This window comes from Mustelus asterias, chromosome 2 (assembly GCF_964213995.1).
Source record: "Mustelus asterias chromosome 2, sMusAst1.hap1.1, whole genome shotgun sequence".
Lineage (NCBI taxonomy): Eukaryota > Metazoa > Chordata > Chondrichthyes > Carcharhiniformes > Triakidae > Mustelus > Mustelus asterias.
In genome coordinates, this window is record NC_135802.1 from 21102649 (window position 1) to 21129762 (window position 27114).

Here is a 27114-nt window from a genome sequence, read left to right on the forward strand (position 1 = left end):
GATAAAGGGCATGAGTGAACCGGCTGGGCTTTTACAACAACCGACAGTTAGACTAGCTTTTTCATTATTAACTGCACCAGTTGCTGTGGCGGGATTTGAACCCACATCCCCAGAGCATTAGCCTGGGCCTCTGGATTACTAATCCAGTGACATTCCCACCATTCCAGAATTGCCATTGCATTGACTGGAGTAAAAAAGCAGCAGGTTTAAATTGGTTCGAATGTCCCGACCAAAAATCATCGGTGTGCTGTCTAATCTGAAACTAACAAGGCTTTTTATGTCCTTAATTTGTAGGTGTCCGAATTTTCATATCGAGTGTTACAACTCCGAGACGAGGAATTGTTGCTAATCCATGGAACAGCAGACGGTAAGATCATGCCCAAGTGGATTCATAGAATAGAATAGAATAGAAACCCTACAGTGCAGAAGGAGGCCATTCGGCCCATCGAGTCTGCACCGACCACAATCCCACCCAGATTCCATAACATCCCAGTGACAATCTTTGATCTGAAATTGTGCATGGGGAGTTTGTTCAAAGTTTATAAAGTTTATTCCTTTAATAGTGTCACAAGTAGGCTTACATTAACACTGCAATGAAGTTACTGTGAAAATCCCCTAGTCGCCACACTCCGGCGCCTGTTCAGGTACACTGAGGGAGAATTTAGCACGGCCAGTGCACCTAACCAGTACGTCTTTTGGACTGTGAGAGGAAACACCCTAAGGGAACCCACGCAGACACAGAATCATAGAATCCCTACAGTGCAGAAGGAGGCCATTCGGCCCATCGAGTCTGCACCGACCACAATCCCACCCAGGCCCTATTCCCGTGACCCCACATATTTACCCTTTTAATCCCCCTGGCACAAGGATCAATTTAGCATGGCCAATCAACCTAACCCGCACACCTTTGGACTGTGGGAGGAAACCGGAGCACCCGGAGGAAACCCACGCAGACATGGGGCGAATGTGCAGGTTCCGCACAAACAGTGACCGAAGTCGGGAATTGAACCCAGGACCCTGGCAGTGGGAGGCAGCAGTGCTAACCACTGTGCCACCCTCATAGACACCATTTGACCGTTTCATTATTATTAAGTCCAGTTGAGTCTCTGAAGTGCTGAATTTATTTAGCTGCCCAGGGGCTCACGTTGCCCTATTTTGTATTTTGCGGCTAATACAACATGGTAGGATTATATTGCAACTCAGTGGAGACGGAAAGGGTAAAATCACGTAGGTTCTGTTATCAGAATAATGGCTGGAATTGTCCGATGTTGTTCACCCGGGCACCGCTGCCAGTGAGAACGGAGAGTGTGGCGCTCTGCCAAATCTCCATTCACAGCAGCGGGACTGGAGAATCCCAGCCACGGGTGAGGTCAGAAAATCCCAGCTCATGCTGGGATTCGTGGTTACGTAAATTAAATTTAAAATGGAAAAAAAAGGTCAAGATAATTATAAAGAATGTTTGCAAGACACAAAAAGGGAGATTTGAAAAGCCAAGAGGTATGAAAGGGAATGACCGAAAGAAACCCTAATAGACAACGAAAGGGCTTTCTAAAGAGGCATTAGTAACACAGGATCAAAACCAAAAGTAAGTAGGAACACTCAGCAGGTCAGACAGCATGAGTAGAGAGAGAAAAACAACCTTTGATAAGAAGGCCAGCACAATTGTGATGAGTCATAGAATCCCGACAGTGCAGAAGGAGGCCATTCGGCCCATCATGTCTGCGCCAACTCTCCAATAGAACATCTGATCCAAACCCTATCCCCGTAACCTTGTGCATTTACCCTGCTAATCCCCCTAACCTACAGATCCTGGGACACTAAGGGTCAATCTGGCATGGCCAATCCACCTAACCCGCACATCGTTGGAGTGTAGGAGGAAACTGGAGCACCTGAAGGAAACCCAAGCAGACACAGGGAGAACGTGCAAACTCCACACAGACAGTCACCCAAGGCCGGAATCGAACCCCAGTCCTGGTGCTGTGAGGCAGCAGTGCTATCCACTGTGCCGCCCTCAATGGAGAACTGCAATAGTAACAACAAGCACGTAATCAACCCCTAAGTCGGGTAGACTCACTTGGGCTTCACGCCAATTGCATTGTAACTATAATCTGGTGCTATGGCCCAGGTTAAAGAGTTCCCAGGACTACATACATTTTTGAATTTTGGGGTGTTTGGAAAAAGGCCCAGATCTTTCTGGAATGTTAGATGAGTAACTGCTCTATCCTCCCACCAGGCCAGCAGGAGATATGAGAGTGGAGAATTGGGGCCTCAAAAATATAGCCTTGTTGGTGATCTACACTCACTGTAAATACAGCAGGGATGTTGATATTAAAAGTTAACTAGCATTAGTTTGTGGGTAGCACGGTAGCACAGTGGTTAGCACTGCTACCTCACAGCACCAGGGACCTGGGTTCAATTCCCGGCTTGGGTCACTGTCTGTGTGGAGTTTGAACATTCTCCCCGTGTCTGCGTGGGTTTCCTCCGGGTGCTCCGGTTTCCTCCCACACTCCAAAGATGTGTGGGTTAGGCTGATTGGCCGTGCTAAATTGCCCCTCAGTGTCAGGGGAATTAGCAGGGTAAATACATGGGGTTGTGGGGATAATCAGTGGAGGCTCGATGGGCTGATTGGCCTCCTTCTGCACTGTAGGGATTCTATGAGGTGTTGATGTGCTCTGCACGCGGGTTGAATTTTGCTTGCGTAAGCGTTCCTCCTTCCCTCAGCAAGATTATCCCCCCATCATAACTTTGGTGAACTGGCCTTGTGCACACCGGACCTCAAATACCAAATCCCATGGTGCACTCGAACTCTGCATTTGCCCTCCTTAGAAAGAAGCAGCCTGGGAATCTCCTTAACTGATCTCAAGGCCGTGTTTACTCTCCAGCCGGTCCTTCCGTGAGATATAAACAAAGGAGATGATCGAAGGCAATTAGCAGTGAGCATTTTTAAGTTGCACATTGAAGTGTTTGACCTACTCAATGACACTCAACTGCAGGAGATAATTGTCACGTTACAATTTGACTGTTTGTTAAAACAAAGCAAAATGTCATCGAATTGAAAGAAACACTGACAGCAGTTATAGTCTCTTGGAGATAAGCTCTTTGAAGTATCACCGTGTATTCGACTGCACTTTCTGATGCAAGGAGTCAGTGAATACTGGTACTGGGGAGCTGTTCATTAAATGATAAATTGCACTGAATTGAAGTCATAAATAATGATGTTACATTTCTTTTACAGGATGGGGGAAAGTCTTACATTTTAATAATAAAGTCCAGTGAAATTGTACAGTAGATTGGCCCAACACTGAAAAGAGGAAGATTCTGGGCACTCAGAGAGGGTGCAAGGCAGATTCACCAGAATGATTGCAGGGCCGTAGGGTGGGGTTTTCTGGCCGCGCTCGCCCCAAGGCCGGAAAATCCCACCCGAGGTCAATGGACCTTTGCAAGGTTCATGTCCTGCCCGCTACAATGCCCGTGGCAGGCGAGACGGGAAAATTCCGCCCACAGGTTAAATTATCAGACGAATTATCAGAGGATATGTCAGGAGATACTGGATAGGTGCAGGAAATATAGGGTTGTTGTAGTGGGAGACTTCAATTTCCCTGGTATAGACTGGAAATCGCTGAGGGCAGGGACTCTGGATGGGGAGGAATTTGTAAAATGTGTACAGGAGGGTTCGTTGGAACAATATGTGGACAGCCCGACTAGAGAGGAGGCTATACTGGACCTGGTACTGGGGAATGAGCCCGGTCAGGTCTTCAAAGTTTTGGTTGGGGAACATGTGGCAAATAGTGACCACAATTCTGTTAGCTTTAGGATAGTGATGGAAAAGGATGAGTGGTGTCCCAAGGGTAAGGTGTTGGATTGGGGGAAGGCTAACTTTATTGGGATCAGGCAGAAATTGGCAGCTCTTGATTGGGAGAGGCTGTTTGAGGGTAAATCCACATCTGGTATGTGGCAGTCTTTTAAGGAACGGTTGTTAGGGCTACAGGACAAGCATGTGCCTGTAAAAAAGAAGGATAGGAAGGGTAGGATTAGAGAACCGTGGATAACCAGGGAAATTGAGGGACTGGTCAAAAGGAAAAGAGAGGCGTATGTTAGGTCCAATCAGCTAAAAACGGAGGGAGCTCTGGAGGAGTACAATGAAAGTAGGAAAATACTCAAACGGGGAATTAGAAGAGCAAAAAGGGGTCACGAAATGTTCTTGGCAGACAGGATTAAGGAGAATCCCAAGGCATTTTATTCATACGTTAGGAACAAAAGGGTTGTTAGGGAAAAAATCGGACCTCTCAGGGACAAAAGTGGGGACTTATGCTTGGAGCCCAAAGAAGTAGGTGAGATCCTAAATGAATACTTTGCGTCGGTATTCACAAAGGAGAGGGATGTGTTGACTGGGAGTGTCTCGGAGGGGAGTGTTGAACCGTTGGAGAAAATCTCCATTACAAAGGAGGAAGTGTTAGGTTTGTTAGAGAATATAAAGACTGACAAATCCCCAGGGCCTGATGGAATCTATCCAAGGCTGCTCAGGGAGACGAGAGGTGAAATCGTTGGGCCTCTGATGCAAATCTTTGTCTCGTCACTGGACACAGGTGAGGTCCCAGAGGATTGGAGGATAGCCAATGTGGTCCCGTTATTTAAGAAGGATAACCCGGGTAATTATAGGCCGGTGAGCTTGACGTCCGTGGTGGGGAAGTTGTTGGAGAAGATTCTTAAAGATAGGATGTATGCGCATTTAGAAAGGAATAAACTCATTAACGATAGTCAACATGGTTTTGTGAGAGGGAGGTCATGCCTCACTAACCTGGTGGTGTTTTTTGAAGAAGTGACCAAAATGGTTGACGAAGGAAGGGCCGTGGATGTTGTCTATATGGACTTTAGTAAAGCGTTTGACAAAGTCCCTCATGGTAGGCTAGTGAAAAAGGTTGGATCCCATGGGATAAAGGGGGAGGTGGCTAGATGGGTGGAGAACTGGCTTGGTCATAGAAGACAGAGGGTGGTAGTGGAAGGGTCTTTTTCCGGCTGGAGGCCTGTGACTAGTGGTGTACCGCAGGGCTCTGTATTGGGACCTCTGCTGTTTGTGATTTATATAAATGATCTGGAAGAAGGAGTAACTGGGGTGATCAGTAAGTTTGCGGACGACACAAAACTGGCAGGACTTGCAGATAGTGAGGAACATTGTCAGAGGCTACAGAAGGATATAGATAGGCTGGAAATTTGGGCAAGGAAATGGCAGATGGAGTTCAATCCTGATAAATGCGAAGTGATGCATTTTGGTGGGAATAATGTAGGGAGGAGCTACACGATAAATGGAAGAACCATAAAGGGTGTAGAGACGCAGAGGGACCTGGGTGTGCAAGTCCACAGATCTTTGAAGGTGACGTCACAGGTGGAGAAGGTGGTGAAGAAGGCATATGGCATGCTTGCCTTTATAGGACGGGGCATAGAGTATAAAAGTTGGGGTCTGATGTTGCAGATGTATAGAACGTTGGTTCGGCCGCATTTGGAATACTGCGTCCAGTTCTGGTCGCCACACTACCAGAAGGACGTGGAGGCTTTGGAGAGAGTACAGAGGAGGTTTACCAGGATGTTGCCTGGTATGGAGGGGCTTGGTTCTGAGGAGAGATTGGGGAAACTGGGGTTGTTCTCCTTGGAAAGACGGAGGATGAGGGGAGACTTAATAGAGGTGTATAAAATTATGAAAGGCATAGATAGGGTGAACGGTGGGAAGCTTTTCCCCGGGTCGGTGGTGACGTTCATGAGGGGTCATAGGTTCAAGGTGAAGGGAGGGAGGTTTAACACAGATATCAGAAGGACATATTTCACACAGAGGGTCGTGGGGGCCTGGAATGTGTTGCCGGGCAAGGTGGTGGAGGCGGACACACTGGGAACGTTTAAGACTTATCTAGACAGCTATATGAACGGAGTGGGAATGGAGGGATACAAAAGAGTGGTCTAGTTTGGACCAGGGAGCGGCGCGGGCTAATTGTTCCTTGTTTCTCGTTTCAAGGCTTCATTCTATGATCATCTTGCTGGTGCCAGTACAGAGCGAGACTGCGGATAGTTGGGAACCTGTCTCGGGGGCAGGGAATTCAGATGGTGTTCGTGGAAGTGGAAATGACTAGGGTTGGGAAGCATTTTCCGATCAGGGCCATTGTGATCTCCTGGACTCGTTTCGATCGCCTCAGGGGGTCGGAGAGGAATTTCCCAGATTTCTTTTCCCCATATTGGCCCTGGGGTTTTTCACTCTGGGTTTTCGCCTCTCCCTGGAGATCACATGGTCTGGAATGGGGGGGTGGGGGTGAGTTAATAGGTTGTAATGAACAAAGCATCGTAGCTGTGAGGGACAGCTCGGTGGATAGGATATTGGTATGTAGATAGGCTGGAAAATTGGGCGGGGATCCTGGATTCAGGATTCAATCCTGGACCGGGGTGCGGCGCGGGCTTGGAGGGCCGAAGGGCCTGTTCCTGTGCTGTATTGTTCTTTGTTTGTTCTTTGATCTTGCATTGACTAGACTTCTGTTCCATAGAGTGTAGCAAAAAGTCGTTTAGTAGTACAGAACTTGAGTGTTGCTGCAAAAAGACACATGCTGTCGAAGCTTTTCACCTTGTACTCATCAGGCCAATTCACAGGAATACCAAATTGTAAAGGGAACAACAATTTTTTACACTGCATGAGATGAAAGTGTGATTGGTTGGCAAATGGACTCTAAGTGGTAGAGGTGTCACCATGGAAAATACATCGGTTATAATATGGAAGGTTAATGAGTGATAGAATTGACATGTTTAAGGTGACTAAAGTACTTGACGGGATATGGAGGGAGAACCCGTTCCCTCTGTTAGGGGAGTCCATAATTATCTATGATTTCTATGATAATTAGGGAACAAGGTCTTAATATTGAAGCTGGACCATTCACGAGTGATATCAGGGAGCACTTCTTCACATCAAAGGTGATGGAAATCTGGAACTCTGTCCCCAAAAACCTGTTAAGAAAATATTCAATTGAAAATTTCAAGACTGAGATTATTGGATTTTTTAATGGGAGCAGGTATTAAAGTATTGGAACGTCGGAGGATGAGGGGGGACCTGATAGAGGTTTACAAGATTATGACAGGCTTGGGTAGAGTGGATAGTCAGAGTCTTTTTCCCAGGGTCGAAGGATCAATTACTCGAGGGCATAGGTTGAAAGTGAGAGGGGGAAAGTTGAAAAGAGATTTAAGGGGCAAGTTTTTCATACGGAGGGTGGCGAATGCCTGGAATGCGTTGCCAGAGGAGGTGGTGGAAGCAGATTCTATAACAATGTTTGAGAGGTGTCCGGATAGATAAATAAATAGGCAGGGAATAGAGGGATATGGACCACATAGAGGCAAGAAATTATTAGATTAGAGAGACACCTGTATCAGCACCGAGTTGGTGGGCTGAAGGGCCTGTTCGGTACTGTTCTTTGTTCCAGGAACAACCAAGGTGGGTAAATGGAGGTAAGGTACGAACAGTCAGAAACGAATTGAATGGAGGAAGAAGTCTGAGGGGCTGAATGGTGTACTCCTGTTCGTACATTCCAAAAAGTCAGTTAATATTTTAGTTGTCGATCTTCGTTGGTATTTGTCCTCTTTTCACCCAACCCTGCTGCTTATTCCACTGTTTTCTTTCTTTGTTTAAACTCACAGGATTTACAGTTTATTCTCCTTTTCAATCTCATCACTGTCTCTTTCTTTTTCAGAAACCGTCCATTTCCAGCATACGGCAGACTTTATAACCCACTTAATCAATGCAAAGGCTAACTATTCTTTGCAGGTATTTCATCATTGCGCGGATCACAGAGTCGCTGCATTGTATTTTAATAAAGGGCGCTACTCCTTCTCAAACCACCATGTTGGGATTTGAACTGACATTCTCTGGGTTATTAAGCCAGGGCTCTGGATGACTCGTTCAGTCATGTAATGTTCAGTAATGTTCTGGAGGTCTTGTGGTGCAGTGGGTAGCGTCCCTGCCTCTGAGCCAGAAGCTCCGGGTTCGAGTCCCACCCCCAGGACTTGGTGGCCAAGGAAGGTGCATTCATAACGTGGTCAGTTGGCTGTGAGTGTCAGTCTGCAAAGCCTTCCAAACACACCAATGGCCGGTGGTAAGAGCAAGGGGGACTCCTGGTCAGCCACACTTGATGCGGAGTGGCGCCCCCTCAAGCTATCCAGGAGGAACTCTTCCAGTGTAAACAATAGAAATATAACAAAACTTGCTCCAACTTTTAAATCAAAGCAAAGGTTTAATAAAGAAACTTCATTACTCCAAACTTGAGGCCTCACCCTGGGCCATTCCAAGCAATTTAATGATTCCCTACAGGTTCTTATTTATACTGAGTCAGCTGATCATCAGATCACTCTGTCATTGGCTACATGGTTTACTGGGTCAGCTGACCCTTGCAGCTTGTTACCATTGGTCACATTACAACAGATCCAATGTTATCACCGGTTACATTCTAACAATAAGCCCCTGACCACACACATATTCCGGGAATAACCAGCAATGGAAACAGATATAAGATTGTGCACCACTAGGTTTGGGAAGAGAATTAGAATGGAATAAAACCACTACAAACAGTTGCGTGGATAGACTGGAGGACTTGAAGTCTGCTCTTTGGAGCAGCGAAGGCTGAGAGGAGATTTGGATGGCAATGTTTTATATCACAAAGGGTTTGGATCAGATAAAAAAACAGAAACTCTTGCCTGAAGGGTTAAAAACCAAAGGGCATAGATTTATGTTAATTGAAAAAGAACCAACGGTGACACAGGAAAAAACATTTCTATGGCACGAGTGGTTAGGATTTGAAATGAATGTGTGATGGGTGATGGAGGGGGATTTTGTAGTGCATTTCAAAAGCAAATTGGATAAACACTTGAAGGAGAAAATGGATTGCAGAAATACTGGGATCAAGTGAGGGAGTCAGACTAACTGGAATGCTCTATGCAGTTGCCAGATCGTAAAGTTTATTTATTAGTGTCACAAGGAGGCTTACTTTAACACTGCAATGAAGTTACTGTGAAAATCCCCTAGTCGCCACACTCCGGCGTCTGTCCAGGTACACTGAGGGAGAATTTAGCATGGCCAATGCACCTAACCGGCACGTCTTTCGGACTGTGGGAGGAAACCGGAGCACCCGGAGGAAACCCAAGCCGACACGGGGAGAACGTGCAGACTCCGCACAGGCAGTGACCCAAGCCGGGAATTGAACCCAGGTCCCTGATGTTGTGAGGCAGCAGTGCTAACCACTGTGCCATCCATCATGCCACCCCAAAAACCTGAGCACCCAGAGGAAAACCCCAGGCAGACATGGGGAGAATGTGCAGACTCCACACAGACAGTGACCCAAGCCGGGAATCGAACCCGGGTCCCTGGCGCCGTGAGGCGGGGGTGCTAACCACTGTGCCACCGTACTAAGGGGAGCAGGTGCTCCTTATCCACTCTGTCCATGCCCCTCATAATCTTGTACACCTCGATCACCTCTTGTGTTTGGTAACACTCCTCTGCCATACTTTGGGTAGGCCATAGACATGAATAAAGACTGCTGATGTTAATGTAATGGAGTCTCAGCAGGGCGCCTATCTACTGCTGTGCATTTCTATGTAACTCATACATATTACTGCCTCTTTCACAGATATACCCCGACGAGGGCCATTTCATGGAAAACCCTGCAGTGAGGCAGCACCTGCAAAAATCGATTGTCAGGTTCTTCGAGAAATGCTTCAGATCCCCAGACAAGATCGTGACAAAAACAGAAGTGGAGGGGGAAGAGGATGATTAATTTTCTTTTTTTTTGAGCGGCTTGCCAAGCACAAACATCTCTTTTTATAAAATACAACAGATTTTGTTTTCCGGAAGAGTGTTATGTTAGCATGTTACAGAGACTGAGAGCAGTGAATGTCTGCTTCACCGAAGTCACCGCGCCCTCATCGGGAGAATCTCCTGCATGAAAATAACAATCAAAGTGGTTGACTGTTCCGATGCAATTGACGTCCCCGTTTTCCACCACCCCCCCCCCCCCCCCGCCTCACCCCCACCCATCTACCTACCCCCCCCCCCCCCCCACCCTTCACCCACCCACCCACCAAACCAAAAGTGGTGTCAACCTTTGTAATTTCTCATGTGACGGGGCGGTGTTGCAAAAATACACTTCACGGATGAATGAGGGCAGCATCAGCAGACGCAGAGGTCAAGTAGATCGAGAAGGTTTGCCCACACATGCAGCGAATGTTCTGTCAGCGTCACCTAGATATCTACATCAGCAAACCCCCCCACCCCAGTACATCAGCAAACGTTCCGAGTTGCCTCATGGCTTGGAGGTGGAAACCAAACTGCGCGAGCAGCTTTATAGCACAACAGATGTTACAATAATTACAAATTACTTTGACTCGTAGTGGAACCTCCATTATTTGTATTTCAATTGTCCCCCTTTCACAATTCCCCCCCCCTCCCCCCGCTGCCCCCCTCACCAATTTCATCACTAGGATTTTCACGGGACAAAGCTTTTGTGGGCCATCACCTCACTGCATCGAGTGTCCGTCCTGCCTTGATTTTAAGCCAACCACAATGCCCACGAATGATTAGATTGTACATATCCTTCTGGTCTCCACGCCCATCTCTCGGGTGTTGGTTGGACCATGGAGATTGGCAATTATCTGCCAGTTCCCTCGATCCAGTGGGCAGTGCCATCACTATGGTGGCAGATAACGAAAGTCTTGCTTGGAATCAATCCTACAGCTTGTAACATTTGGTTTTACTTAATGTGGAGCTGCATTGTCCGAATAAACTAAAACTGCCACCCCTCCTTATTTGGACATCATTTTCTTTTCTCTCCTTACTCCCTCTCTTCTGTTTGTGTGTGTAAAGATCCATGTTCCTTTACCGCTGACTGGCTGATCTTCAATTCAATCCATTCCAACAGTGACACTAAAGGTCAACTGCAATGTTCAGAGTTGACACATCCTTTGCTGTTACTTCAATGAATGTATATTCTAGTTGCTGAGAATAATGTTACAGGTTTCCAAATGTCCTCCTTCTGTATTTCTGTGTCAGTCTTATAGGACTCATCTGTGCATGGCAACACACCTCACCATCTCCGGAATGATTGCAAAGTGCTTGCTTCAAGTGTACAGTCGCAGTGTCGCTATTTTCTGGCAATGTAAATGTTTCTTTTATAAATATGCCTCTGTACATTTTTTTTGTCTATACAGCTTCATCCATCAACAGGGTTGCCTTTTCCATCTCCTTCACACTTTTCACTGAATCTGTGTTGGTGTTCGCCAATATTTCTTCAATCCTCTGAGTGCTGATGATCATACTGCAAGTTCTGGTGTATTGGAAGCCACATTGATTTGGGGAGATCAGTTTGGGCCTCGCAAGAACTGCAATCATTGTCCAATGTCCCTGGTTTGTCTTACGTCGTAACATCCAATTTGATTATTGACCACTAAAAGTGACCGGAATAGATGAACTACTGTAATAAGTCTTCGGAGGCAGTACTCCCTTCACCAAAATCCCTTTATTTACAGCGCCCATCTCTCGGGTGTTGAGCAGCTTGCACATGTAGCGATGCACAGAGTGCTATCAGTTAGCAGCCTACCTTTAGGAGTGCCAGAGGAACTGGCACTACTGGTTAAATACAAGGAAAAGACTACTTGATTGGCCCATCAATTGACTCCTTAATCAGGGAGTTCATATTCCAATTGGCCAACCTCAATTGAACTCATTACAACTACTATAATCAAATCGTTGATGTTTTGCACTATTTTGGGTTGAACCAATTAGTTAATGTTTTGCCAATTTTCTTGAGGAAAAATGGTGATATTGATGAGCATTCCCAAGTATTCTACATACAAGCTACCATGTAGTCCTTGCACAATGAACATGTTGTGATTTGTGGAAAATGTTATGGTTCTTATTAATTCTGAACATTAATGAGGATGGGAAGACTATTGTCATTCAAAAAGGTTGATTCAGTACTCAGAGGATTAACGGCGTGGATACTTTCTTTTGAAATCCTTTCTAATTTATGGATGTGGCAAGTGACTAACTTTGCAAATTTACACACCCTCCTGAGAAGCAGTGTCACCCCGTTGCTTCAGCTTTCCCTTATTTAAAAAATAAACTATGGTGACACCAATCGTAGAATCAGATTGGACAAAGGGAATACTTAGGGCTGGACTTTCCTGTGAGTGTAAGGACCCCGGTGTTGGGCACATCGGGGGGGGTCTCAAACCCATCCCTTCCAGGAGGACTCCTACTTGGCCACATCTGCACTTTTGGAGTATTGTGGGCAATTTTGGGCCCCGTATCTAAGGAAGGATATGCCAGCCCTGGAGAGGGTCCAGAGGAGGTTCACAAGAATGATCGTGGAAATGAAAAGCTTGACGTACAAGGAGCATTTAAGGATTCTGGTCTGTACTCGATGGAGTTTAGAAGGATGAGGGAGGATCTCATTGAAACTTACAGACTGAAAGGCCTGGATAGACTGGAAGTGGGGAAGATGGTTCTATTAGTAGAGGAGACTAGGATCCGAGGGCACAGCCTCAGAGTACCCTTTAGAACTGAGATGAGTCCAAAGATGTGCAGGTTAGGTTGATTGGCCATGCTAAATTGACCCTCGTGTCTGGGGGATTAGCAGGGTAAATGTGTGGGGTTACGGGATTGTGGTCAGTACAGACTCAAAGGGCCAAATGGCCTCCTTCTGCACTGTAGGGATTCTAGGATTCTTTGATTCTTGGAGGAATTTCTTCAGCCAGAGGGTGGTGAGTCTATGGAATTCATTGCCACAGAGGACTGTGGAGTCCAGGCCATTGAAAGCATTTGAAGAGTCGCCCTGGCAAGACTCTCCCCTGGGTGGCAGGGTGGCACAGTGGTTTGCCCTGCTGCCTCAGTGCCAGGGACCAGGGTTCGATTCCCGCTTAGGTCTCTGTGTGGAGTTTCCATATTCTCCCCGTGTCTGCGAGTGTTTCCTCCAGGTGCTCCGGTTTCGTCCCACAGTCCAAGGATGTGTGGGTTAGGTGGATTAGAACATAGAACATAGAACAGTACAGCACAGAACAGGCCCTTCGGCCCACAATGTTGTGCCGACCTTCATCTGAAACCAAGATCAAGCTATCCCACTCCCTACCATCCTGGTGTGCTCCATGTGCCTATCCAATAACCGCTTAAATGTTCCTAAAGTGTCTGACTCCACTATCACTGCAGGCAGTCCATTCCACACCCCAACCACTCTCTGCGTGAAGAACCTACCTCTGATATCCTTCCTATATCTCCCACCATGAACCCTATAGTTATGCCCCCTTGTAATAGCTCCATCCACCCGAGGAAATAGTCTTTGAACGTTCACTCGATCTATCCCCTTCATCATTTTATAAACCTCTATTAAGTCTCCCCTCAATCTCCTCCGCTCCAGAGAGAACAGCCCCAGCTCCCTCAACCTTTCCTCATAAGACCGACACTCCAAACCAGGCAGCATCCTGGTAAATCTCCTCTGCACTCTCTCCAGCACTTCCACATCCTTCTTATAGTGAGGTGACCAGAACTGCACGCAATATTCCAAATGCGGTCTCACCAAGGTCATGCTAAATTGCTCCTTGGTGTCAGGGTTATCAGCAGGATAAATACCTGGGGTTATGGGGATAGGGCCTGAGTGAGATTACTGTTGGTGTTGACTGGGGCAAATGGCCTCATTCCGTGCTGTGGAGATTCTATGAATTCCCTGCCCTTGCCGCCCACCCCCTCCCCTCCCCCACCCCCCACCATCCTCAGCCCATCCCTCCACTCCCCAAATCTAACCTTGTCTCCACAGTTGGTTGAGGGGACATGATAGCCTCGTGGTATTATCATCAAACTATTAATCCAGAAACTCAGCTAATGTTCTGGGGACCTGGGTTCAAATCCTAACATGGCAGATGGTGGAATTTGAATTCAATTTAAAAATCTGGAATTAAGAATCTACTGATGACCATGAAACCATTGTCGATTATTGGAAAAACCCATCTGATTCACTCATGTCCTTTAGGGAAGGAAATCTGCCGTCCTTACCTGGTCTGGCCCACATGTGACTCCAGAACCACAGCAATGTGGTTGACTCTCAACTGCCCTCAGGCAACTAGGGATGTGCAATAAATGCTGGCCAGCCAGCGACGCCCATGTCCCACGAATGAATATTAAAAAAGCATGGCCGGGAAAATCTAGCCCTTAATCTCAACTGGAATAATAACCCAATGCCTTTCCCCATACACCATTTAGCTGTTCCTCAAATTAGTCCTGGCCTCAACTTCTGATCCCAGAAACCCTATTGCAACTTTGCGAGTACTGTCTGTGTGAAGAAACCCTTCTGATCCCTAATGGTTAGCGCTTACCACAACTGCGTTTTTGGAACACTCGCTTCCGACATCATTTCAACCAGTAAACATTGAGAGCTTTTATATTTTACACTTAAGACAATATATATTCCAAAATGTTCACTGACAGTTTCACCGCTGTGGTGAAGACCTTGAGACCTAAGAAAGAGACAAAAAGAAATGTGAAACAGTCAAAGCACTAACACACATTGCCATCAAAGTACTAACACGTTACCATCGGATGACCAATCCTGTACTCCAACTTTATAATTTAGCCACATTCAAGTTAGAAAACCATATTATAAGATCTTGCTGTCAAAGTATCAATAACTATTACAATAGGTGCATTTATATCATTGCTTTAAACATTTCCTTTTTATAATTGCTGTGTATGTAAAACTGTCTCAATGAGTTGAAGGTATTATCATTTCCTACCAAACTTATAAAATGAACACCATTAAATTCTGAGACCCCTCAATTTACGCCACTGGTCTTGAGTTATTTCGGAAAGGCAAACTGTTAAGTAACAGTTAAGGGCTTGGGAGAATCATTGGGTGCGATTCACCGGCCTCCCAGCCGCGTGTTCCCCTCTGGCGGGAGGTGGCGTGTTGTATTCAAGAGGCGGCTAGATAGTAGCAGCTTGGGACCGAATGGGATCAAAGGTTATGGGGAGAAAACAGGATTAGGCTATTGAGTTGGACGATCAGCCATGATTGCAATGAATGGCGGAGCAGGCTAGAAGGGCCAAATGGCCTCCTCCTGCTCCTATCTTCTATGTTTCTATATTTGCAAATGGCGGGGTTCTCTGGTCAATGGGAATTCCCATTGATGTCACCCCGTGCTGCGGGGAACCCACAAGCGGGGGTGCGCTGCCGGCGGGGTCAGAGAATCCCGCTAGCGTGAACAGATAAAGAATTCCATCCATTAAGTCTGAATCTGATTCTCCCGAATACATTTCAACATCTACAGCCGTAGGTACCGATGTCATGTAATTCAGAGGATGCAAAAGGAAACACATTCTCAACTCCGATGTAACGACTTTGATTGAACAAGCAGCATCACGTAAACCCAGATGTTGCGGTCAATGGTGAATGAGTAACTCTGACCATTTGCAAATATCCGACAGGGTTTTTTAAAAACATTGTAACTTGCACTAATTAGAGAGCACAGGGCCCTCTCGAGGGGGGTCTGGAACCTGCACGGTGGCACACCTCACAGCTCCAGGTTCGATTCTGGCTTTGAGTGACTGTGTGGAGTTTGCACATTCTCCCCATGTCTGCATGGGTTTCCTCCAGGTGCTCCGGTTTCCTCCCACTGTCCAAAGATTTGCAGGTTAGGTGGATTAGCCATGCAAAATTATCCCTTAGTGTCTAAAGATTTGCAGGTTAGTTGGATTGGCTCTGCTAAATTGTCCCTTAGTGTCTAAAGATGTGCAGGATAGATGAATTGGCCATGCTAAATTGTCTCTTAGTGTCTAAAGATATGCAAGTTAGGTGGATTGGCCAAGCTAAATTGCCCCTTAATGTCTAAAGATGTGCCGGTTAGGTGGACTGGCCATGCAAAATTATCCCTTAGTGTCCAAAGCAGGTTAGGTGGATTAGTGATAGTAAAAATGCACAGGGTTATGGGGGTGGGGCAGGGCAGGTGGGGTGGGCTATGGTAAGATGCTCCTTCAGAGAGTCAGTGCAGACTTGATGGGCTGAATGTCCTCCTCCTGTACTGTAGGGATTCTATGGATTCTCTGGAATTGGAAACATGCAGGAGTACTTTCCTTGCACATTATAGTTCAGTCAGAATGGGGTGAACTTTCCCATTCTGCCCACCGCGGGAATTGTAGCGGGCGAGGGCAGACCATGGAAATGTCCGTTGACTTTGGCCGGGATTTTCCAGTTTTGGGGCGAATGTGGCTGGAAAATCCCACCCAATGTCTTTCATGGAGAAGTTTTTGAAAGCCTTTTGAAAGTCCACATTATCTGCTTCTACTATCAGCTTTATCTGTAACAGCCCCACAACTGGAAACAAGGTTTGTCAAGTTCAAGTGTCCTTTTTTAAATCAATCCTGGCTCTTCCCGATTAAATGATCATTGTACATGTGCTCCGGCAACCTTCCCCTTAACATAGAATCTATTATCTTGCCTATTTTGTGAAGGGTAGGTCGTGCCTCACAAACCTTATTGAGTTCTTTGAGAAGGTGACCAAAGAGGTGGATGAGGGTAAAGCAGTTGATGTGGTGTATATGGATTTCAGTAAAGCATTTGATAAGACTCCCCACGGTAAGCTATTGCAGAAGATACGGAGGCATGGGATTGAGGGTGATTTAGTGGTTTGGATCAGGAATTGGCTAGCTGTAAGAAAACAGAGGGTGGTGGTTGATGGGAAATGTTCATCCTGGAGTTCAGTTACTAGTGGTGTACCGCAAGGATCTGTTTTGGGGCCACTGCTGTTTGTCATTTTTATAAATGACCTGGATGAGGGCGTAGAAGGATGGGTTAGTAAATTTGCGGATAACACTAAAGTCGGTGGAGTTGTGGGCAGTGCGGAAGGATGTTGCAGGTTACAGAGGGACATAGATAAGCTGCAGAGCTGGGCTGAGAGGTGGCAAATGGAGTTCAATGCGGAAAAGTGTGAGGTGATTCACTTTGGAAGGAGTAACAGGAATACAGAGTACTGGGCTAATGGTAAGATACTTGGTAGTGTGGGTGAGCAGAGAGATCTCGATGTCCATGTGCATAGATCCCTGAAAGTTGGCACCCAGGTTGATAGGGTTGTTAAGAAGGCGTACGGAGTGTTAGTTTTTATTGGTAGAGGGATTGAGTTTCAGAGCCAGGAGGTCATGTTGCAGCTGTACAAAACTCTGGTGCGGCCGCACTTGGAGTATTGCGTACAGTTCTGGTCACCGCATTATAGGAAGGATGTGGAAGCATTGGAAAGGGTGCAGAGGAGATTTACCAGGATGTTGCCTGGTATGGTGGGAAGGTCTTATGAGGAAAGGCTGAGGGACTTGAGGTTGTTTTCGTTAGAGAGAAGAAGGTTAAGAGGTGACTTAATAGAGGCATACAAGATGATCAGAGGATTAGACAGGGTGGATAGTGAGAGCTTTTTTCCTCGGATGGTGATAGCAAGCACGAGGGACATAGCTTTAAATTGAGGGGTGATAGTTATAGGACAGATGTCAGAGATAGGTTCTTCACTCAGAGAGTAGTAAAGGCGTGGAATGCCCTGACTGCAGCAGTCGTGGACTCGCCAACATTAAGGGCATTTAAATGGTCATTGGATAAACATATGGATGATATTGGAATAGTGTAGGTTAGAGGGGCTTCAGATTGGTTTCATTGGTCGGCGCAACATCGAGGGCCGAAGGGCCTGTACTGCGCTGTAATGTTATATTATTCAAGTTAGTTCATGGTATTGGCCAAATTTACTGCCCTTCCAAAAACTCTGGGGATGATCTTACCAGAACAATTCTAAGTCCCAAAATGAGCATGAAGACGGGAGAGTTTCCGATCCATTTTTTTTTGGCGGGGCAACAAGTCCAATCTTGCATCACTCTGTGCAAAAAATGAAGCACAATCTGGTTGCTGCCAGTGGGGAAAGCCGGCAGCTCACAGCAGAGGGCGGAATCGCGCATGTGCAAATCTCTGCTCTGCTGCATAGTACAGAGATCTGTCAATCACACCCCCCCCCCCCCACCCCCCCAATCCCCTGGATATCGCTTGCCTCCCCCCGCCATGATCCCTGGCCGATTGGCCCTTCACCACCCTGGTCAATCACTCCACACACCCTGCCCCCGCACTCCCTCTCAACTCCCCCCCTCCCCCACCCCCTCCCCCCCCCCAGCCTGGCTGATCACCAACCCCCCCAGGCCCAGTCGATTATTGCCTCCTGGCTGATCACGGTGCTAAGTACCCATCTTCCCCCTTCCCCGCCCTCTTTCCCTTAGGTCACGTCCCATCCAGGCCCCCTGAGGCCCCGCCACCTCAGACCCCCTCCCCCCTTTGCTGGTTTGGAGATCAAAAGAGCAACTCTTGAATATCTTCAGAACCTGTAGCTATATAGACAAATGAAGCACTTTGATAATTCACCCACCCATTGGAGTGAAGCACGGAATCCAATCTGCACGCTGAACGATCGTAAAGTCAGGGGTGACCTGAATAACCAGGTAAACTGTTTTAATGATTTTACGGTTGATGGCCAGCGGAGAAATTTCATTCCCTTCTTCGGGGGCTACACTGATACAAAGCTGGATGAGAGGGTGAGCTGTACGGAGGATGCAGAGATCCTTCAGCATGATTCGGACAAGTTGACCGAGTGGGAAAATAATTGGCAGATGCAGTATAATTTGGAAAAATGTGAGGTTGTCCACTTCAGTAGCAAAAATGGGAAGGCAGATTATTATCTGAATGGCTATAAATTAGGAGAGGGGAATGTGGAATGAGACCTGGGTGTCCTCGTACACTTGTCACTGAAGGTAAGCGTGCAGGTGCAGCAGGCGGTTAAAAAAGGCAAATTGTATGTTGGCCTTCATACCAAGAGGATACGAGTACAGGAGCAGGGATGTCTTGATGCAATTATACAGGGCCTTGGTGAGGCCACACCTGGAATACTGTGTGCAGTCTTGGTCTCCTTATCTGAGGAAGGATGTCCTTGCTCTACAGGCAGTCCAGAAAAGGTTTACCAGGCTGATTCCGGGGATGGCGGGACTGATGTATGAGGAGAGATTGGCTAAGTTAGGATTGTTTTTGCTGGAGTTCAGATGAATGAGGGAGGATCTCATAGTGACTTATAAAATTCTAACAGGACTAGACAGGGTAGGTGCAGGGAGGATGTTCGTGATGGCGGTGGAGTCCAGAACCAAGGGTCAAAGGCTGAGGATACAGGGTGGCATGGTGGCACAGTAGTTAGCACTGCTGCCTCACAGCTCCAGGGATCTTGCGTTTGATTCCCGGCTTGGGTCACTGTCTGTATGGAGTTTGCACGTTCTCCCTGTGTCTGCGTGGGTTTCCTCTGGTGCTCCGGTTTCCTCCCACAGTCCAAAGATGTGCGGGTGAGGTGCATTGACCATGCTGAATTGCCCCTAAGTGTCCTGGGATGCATAGGTTAGAGGCATTAGCAAGGTAAATATGTGGGGTTGCGGGAATAGGGCCTGGGTGGGATTGTTGTCAGTGCAGACTCAATGGGCCAAATGGCCTACTTCTGCACTGTAGGGTGTCTATGATAGGCTGTTTAGGACAGAGATAAGGAGAAATGTCTTCACCCATAGACTGGTGAGCCCGTGGAATGTGCTGTCACAGAAATTGTTGAGGCCAAAACATTGTATGTTTTCAAGGAGTTAGATATAGCTCTTGGGGCAAAGGGGATCAAAGGATCCGGGGGGAAAGTGGGACCAGAGTATTAAGTTGGATGATCAGCCATGATCATAATGAATGGTGAAACTGCCTTGCAGGGCCGAATGGCCTCCATGCTCCTATTTACCAGAGAATCACAGAATCCCTACAGTGCAGAAGGAGGCCATTTGACCCACCCAAGCCCTCTCCCTGTACCCTACATATATACCCCACTAAGCGCCCTGACACTAAGGGGCAATTTTGCATGACCAATCAAACTAACCCCGCACATTTTTGGACTGTGGGAGGAAACCGGAGCACCCAGAGAAAACCCACGCAGACACGGGGAGAACGTGCAAACTCCACACAGACAGTGACGCAAGTCAGGAATCGAACCCGGGTCCCTGGCGCTGTGAGGCATCAGTGCGAACCACTGTGCCACCGTGCCTCCGTAAGTTTCTATAAGGTTAACATTTCAGACCTGGAAAGTTATTAACCAGCGCTGAAATGATCAATCTGGAATAATATTTGAAACAAAGCACATCGTTTACAAAATAACCCCGCACTGTCAGCACCTGATAGAGAATTTCACCGGCTGTCAATGTACTTGTGCGATTATGAATGGGTTCCAACTTTTCTAATTTATCATTCGTTTTGAGATTAATCCTTTCCTTATCAGAGCCGCTCTCATGACACTGCTTGTGGTGCTTTCATTAACTGTGCAGAGTTTGTCATTTACACAGGTAATTGTCATAGCTCTCGACTGAAGGAGCTCCCAGCTAGCCCAGGCGCGCTGCATGTATGATTGCAATGTGACGTGCATTCGAATGCAGTGAGGCCCATCCGCAGTCCTCGCACAGAGCAAGGCTCACGTTACCACAACAACTGCTGCTGTTTTCATCCAGCATGCAGCCAATTGATTTACAGCTCACCAACCTCCAAAGCAAAATGGGTTTGAGAAGCTGAGCATCATACGAAAGGCTATAATGGACCCTCTTATTGCTGACAAATCAGTCAAGAGGCGACACGGTGGCACAGTTGCTAGCACTGCTGCCTCACAGCGCCAGGGACTTGGGTTCGATTCCCGGCTTGGGTCACCGTCAGTGCGGAGTCTGCACATTCTCCTGTGTCTGCGTGGGTTTCCCCCGGGTGCTCCAGTTCCTTCCGTAAGAAGTCTCACAACACCAGGTTAAAGAACTTTAACCTGGTGTTGTGAGACTTCTTACTGTGTTTACCCCAGTCCAACGCCGGCATCTCCACACCAGTTTCATCCCACAGTCCGAAAGACGGCCTGGTTAGGTGTATTGGCCATGCTAAATTCGCCCTCAGTGTACCCGAACAGGCACCAGAGTGTGGCATCTAGGGGATTTTCACAATAACTTCATTGCAGTCTTAATGTAAGATGACTTGTGACACTAATAAATAAAAAAAAGTTACACTTACAAATACAAAACCAGCCCCAATTTCAGATAGGTGAAAGCCAGGAAGATTGTACAGGTAGTCCTCAGTCTCATAGCACAGTCAGTCCCTGCAAACTGTGTCTGAAGTCGAAACGCCGCAACCCGAAATGATTTTCCCATCAGAACAATGTTATGAATGGGGAATTGGTTCCTGAACCAAATCCTGAAACCCAATTGTCACCAAACTAACCCAGAATTTTAGTGCTCAATTAATTATAGACGAGCGATATCTCTTAGAAGAAGAATCATCTCTTGCACAGATTTACACTGTTAGCACTGCTGCCTCACAGCGCCAGGGACCCAGGTTCAATTCTGGCCTCGGGTCACTATCTGTGTAGAGATTGCATGTTCTCCCTGTGTCTGCGTGGGTTTCCTCTGGGCGCTCCCACAATCTTGAGATGTGCAGGTTAGATGGACTGGCCATGCTAAATTGCTCCTTAGTGTCAGGGGGATTAGCAGGGTAAATATGTGGGGTTACGGGGATAGGGTCTGGGTGGGATTGTTGTCAGTGCAGGCGTGATGGGCCGAATGGCCTCCTTCTGCACTGTAGGGATTCTATGATTCTATGAATATTATGGGCAAAGAAACTCTTAGAGCGTGATCTTAAAGGCCATTCACGCCATGCACCTGCTGCAGCTAGGTTGGAGAATTTAGCGCCCAGTCAAATCTCCATTCACTGCAGCGGGATGGGAAAATCATGCTGGAGCGAACGGCTGTAACATTCCAGCCTAAACTTTAAGAAAGAGTTTGGAAAAATAAAGGTACCAAGTACGGTAAAAATGCGTCATCGATGATCATCGATCCACGCAAATGATCACCAGCGGCATTGCATCGTAAAGTCTCACGGTAGCACAGTGGTTAGCACTGCTGTTTCACAGCTCCAGGGTCCCGGGTTCGATTCCCGGCTCGGGTCACTGTCTGTGTGGAGTTTGCACATTCTCCTCGTGTCTGCGTGGGTTTCCTCCGGGTGCTCCGGTTTCCTCCCACAGTCCAAAGATGTGCGGGTTAGGTTGATTGGCCAGGTTAAAAATTGCCCCTTAGAGTCCTGGGATGCGTAGGTTAGAGGGATCAGCGGGTAAATATGTGGGGATAGGGCCTGGGTGGGATTGTGGTCGGTGCAGACTCAATGGGCCAAATGGCCTCCTTCTGCACTGTAGGGTTTCTATGATTTCTATGATTCTATGAAGTCGAAACCGTCGTGAGAAAGTCGAAACACGGCTTCAATTTACAAACGTCGTAAGCGCCGGCCTTTGTAACTCAAACGCCATGAGGTTGAGGATTGTCTGCATTGAAATTGCCTCACAGTTCATTAGGAGAATGAGTTGATCAGAATCTGAATCTAAGTTTATCCAAAGCTTTCTGTTGGTCCCCCAGTTGTCCGCCACCCTTGAACCACGATTGCTGAGAAACTGCATAAAAGTTGAAATAAAGCAGCTGTAATTTCACAAAGAGTAGAAACACTTCCCACCTTGACCAGAACTGCCACGCACTGTAAACTCAACAAACTGCCTTGTGTGTTGTACTGCTGCCATCACCATTGCTCTGATGTGGAGATACCGGTGTTGGACTGGGGAGGGCACAGTAAGAAGTCTCACACCAGGTTAAAGTCCAAAAGATTTATTTGGTATCACGAGCTTTCAGAGGCTTGAGGATTCAACTGATGAAGGGGCAGTGCTCCGAAAGCTCGTGATTCCAAATAAACCTATTGGACTTTAACCTGGTGTTGCGTGACTTTCAACGTCAGCATTGCTGGTTATGAAGCTCTCTGCAGACGAGCAAAGTTTTCAGAGTAACCATTTATTCAGTAACTTGTTTCAAGATTGTCTTTAACTTAAACATTTCACCTGCATTTGCTTTAACAATATTCTGTCTCGAGGCTACTTAAAAATGGTCATTAAGTAAATATTGTAATCAATATTTTTCCTCTTTAGTTTTCAGGTGTGGCTCAGTGGATAGCACTAATGAGAGACGATGGCCTAGTGGTATTATCGCTAGACTATTAATCCAGAAACTCAGCTCATGTTCTGGGGACCCGGGTTCAAATCCCATCCACAGTAGATGATGGAATTTGAATTCAATAAAAAATATCTGGAATTAAGAGTCTACTGATGATCATGAAACCATTGTTGATTGTTGGAAAAACCCATCTGGTTCACGAATGTCCTTTAGGGAAGGAAATCTGCCATCCTTACCTGGTCTGGCCTACATGTGACTCCAGAGCCACAATAATGAGGTTAACTCTCAACTGCTCACTGAAATGGCCTAGCAAGCCATTCAGTTCAAGGGCAACTAGGGATGGACACTAAATGCTGGCCAGCCAACGATGCCCATGTCCCATGAATGAATAAAAAAAATAAAATGTTATCTTTAAGCCAAATGTTGTGGGGACAAGTCCCACTCCAGAGATATGAGGCACATCTGGACCCCTTTAAAATGAAGGTCGACATTTCAATGTTCTTCTTACATCGAAGTGCAGCTTGTAGAAATCTATTCAAAGAACAAAATCTTTAGCTTTGTCACATGTCCTAGTTTATCACGATTAAAACTATAGAATGGAGAAAGCATAGGAGAAGGCCATTCAGCAATTCCTGCATATGCTGGCTCTCTGCAAGAGCAACTCAGCTGGTCCTTTAGGGAAGGAAATCTGCCATGCTTACCCAGTCTTGCCGACACATGACTCCAGGCCCACAGTAATGTGGTTGACCCTTAACAGATCTCTGAAATGGTCAGGCAAACTACTTGGTTGACAATTAAGGATGGGCAACAAATGCCGGCCTAGCCAGCAACACCCACACGCTGCAAAATAATAAAAAGAAAAACAAAATTCTCACAGATGTTTCCACACTTTCATAGAATCATAGAATCATACAGTACAGAAGAGGCCCTTCGGCCCATCGAGTCTGCACCAACACGTGTGAAACACCTGAACTCCCACTCAATCCCATCTTTGTCCATAGCCTTGAATATTATAAGACCATGAAACATAGGGGCAGAATTAGGCCACTCGGCCCATCGAGTCTGCTCTGCCATTCAATCATGGCTGATATTTTTCTCATCCCCATTCTCCTGCCTTTTCCCCATAACCCCTGATCCCCTTATTAATCAAGAACCTATCTATCCCTGTCTTAAAGACATGTCTTTATGACATGCCAAGTGCTCATCCAGATACTTCTTAAAGGATGTGCGGCATCCCGCCACTACCACCACCCTCGGCAGCACATTCCAGACCGTCACCATCCTCTGGGTTTAAAATTTTTCTTCACACCCCCCCACTAAACCTCCAGCCTAAATTGTGGTGTCCAGAACTGGAAGCAATGCTCCAGCTAAGGTCAAACCAGTTTTTTACACAAGTTTAACAAACAAAGAACAAAGAAAATTACAGCACAGCAACAGGCCCTTCGGCCCTCCAAGCCTACACCAACCATGCTGCCCGACTGGGCTAAAACCCCTACCCTCTGGGGACCATATCTCTCTATTCCCTTCCTGTTCATGTATTTGTCAAGAGGCCCCTTAAAAGTCACTATTGTATCTGCTTCCACTACCTCCCCCCGGCAACGGGTTCCAGGCACTCACCACCCTCTGTGTAAAACACTTGCCTTGCCTTTAGACCTTGCCCCTCGCACCTTAAACTGATGCCCCCAAGACTCTTCAACCCTGGGAAAAAACTTTAACAAACCTCTCTTCCTTTTGTTCCCTCTTTTTAATCACTTTCTCAACCTGTCCTGTCACTTCCAGTGAGTTCATAGAATCATAGAATTCCTACAGTGCAGAAGGAGGCCATTCAGCCCATCGAGCCTGCACCAACAATCCCACCCAGACCCTATCCCTGTAACCCCACGTATTTGCCCTGTTAATCCCCCTGACACTAAGGGGCAATTTATCATGGCCAATCAGCCTAACCTGCATATGTTTGGACTGTGGGAGCACCCGGAGGAAACGCACGCAGACACAGGGAGAATGTGCAAACCCCAAACAGACAGTGACCCGAGGCCGGAATTGAACCTGCGCTGTAAGGCAGTCGTGCTAACCACTGTGCCAATGTGCCACCAGCCACAGTCTGGTTGTACATGCATACCTCCATCTCCTTTTTCTCCTGCACCCCTTTTAGAATTGTATCCTTTATTTTGTTTCTCCTTGCTCTTCCTTTCAAAATGGATCACCTCACACTTCTCTGCACCAAATTTCATCTGCCACTTGTCCGTCCATTCCACCAGATTGTCTGTGCCCTCTTGTAATCTATCACTGTCCTCCTCACAATACTTCCAGCAAATTCAAAGGGGAGAGCAACCTGTGGTCTCTGGGAGTATGGCGACTTTACTGTACCTATGATTCATCTCACGGAAATGCAGAGCTTACATCAGTTCCCAGTGTATGCAGGTTTAATTACAGTGCTTGAAAATGTCCCTTCAATTACAAGTTGTCTTCACACATGTTCACAGCTCAGGCCCTTCTCTGGAGGCTTCTGGTTACATTAGCTCACTGAGGCTCCACCCAAGCTTAAACAATCAAGCAAGCATACATCGTAAGTTATCAGACAAATACAATCAAACACAGATCAATCAAACCATTGAACGTTAACAGCTGCCTTGTCCAGCTCCACAACAGGAAACATAAAATCTCAGAGGGCATTGAGTGATCCAGCTTCTAAAAATCCTAAGTGGGGTTCAGGGCTCATAAGGTTGCTCGCAGTGTAGAAAATGACCAAGCCTGTGGCCTCCTGGACTTCAGGAATGTAGGCTTCCAGGCCAAGGTTTTAGCAATTGAAGGAGAAGGGAAGGTGGCTGGTGAAGACTCAATAGACTTTCAGGATCTGTAACGCAAAGGTTGATGAGATCCTTGGACACCTTTGCTGGAACTCTACCGCCTTGCCCGCTGCGAAATCGGAGCGGGCGAGGGTCCAACATTGGAAATCTCCATTGACCTTGAGCAGGAATTTCCGGTCTCGCTCGAGCGAGGTTGTAAAACCCAGCCTCTTATTTCTGGGGTTTGCAGACAATTAACCAAAGGTTGGCAAGTGACAGTGGTAAGCACTGGACCAAACATTAACACCATGCTATGCATGGCAAATGAGGAGATTCATGACAAGCTAGAGTGTTGGAGTGAGGCCCTCCAGGAGATAAAAGGGGAGAAATGGAGCCATGTTTTGTGCATTTTGGGACAAAAGAGGCAGTTTTGAAACTCAATGCCCAATGGCTGATCTTCACATTCGATTTGATTTGATTTGATTTATTATTGTCACATGTATTAGCATACTGTGAAAAGTATTGCTTCTTGCGCGCTATACAGACAAAGCATACCGTTCATAGAGAAGGAAAGGAAAGAGTGCAGAATGTAATGTTACAGTCCTAGCTAGGGTGTAGAGAAAGATCAACTTAATGCGAGGCAGGTCCATTCAAAAGTCTGATGCAGCAGGGAAGAAGCTGTTCTTGAGTCGGTTGGTACGTGACGTCAGACTTTTGTATCTTTTTCCCGACGGAAGAAGGTGGAAGAGAGAATGTTCCGGGTGCGTGGGATTCTTGATTATGCTGGCTGCTTTTCCAAGGCAGCAGGAAGTGCAGACAGAGTCAATGGATCGGAGGCTGGTTTGCTTGATGGATTGGGCTACATTCATGTATGATGGGTGTTGTCAAATTGCTGATGTCCATTTATCAGGCATCTTTGGCAGTCACCTAAAACAGGAATTAGACCTCTTGTATGTATTAATGAGTAATCGAGCGCCCGTTTACTGGCCTGTCTGGCAAATGGGCTGGTGCCAAATGAAACAGATGCCAGGCTCGCTCTGCCAGGTTTCCCATCCCTCTCTGCGATTTAACCAGAAGGCCTTAGAGGAACTGCTGGAGACTGTCACCAAGAAGTACTTTTTTTTCAAGTTCTAAAGTTTATTTATTAGTGTCGCAGATAGGCTTACATTAACACTGCAATGGAGTTACTGTGAAAATCCCCGGGTTGCCACACTCCGGCGCCTGTTCGGG

At 46.7% G+C, this 27114-nt stretch overlaps 1 protein-coding gene across 1 annotated transcript in view; it reads left to right on the forward strand.

Annotated features, from left to right (window-relative positions):
* dpp6a (dipeptidyl-peptidase 6a) overlaps positions 1 to 9791 on the forward strand; it is a 343110-nt gene extending 333319 nt beyond the window's left edge. The window contains exons 21-23 of the mRNA XM_078232219.1: positions 295 to 367; positions 7716 to 7789; positions 9645 to 9791. Of these exons, the coding sequence (XP_078088345.1) occupies positions 295 to 367; positions 7716 to 7789; positions 9645 to 9791 (294 nt within the window). The remainder of the gene's footprint in view (positions 1 to 294; positions 368 to 7715; positions 7790 to 9644) is intronic.
* The last annotated feature ends 17323 nt before the right edge of the window (positions 9792 to 27114 follow it).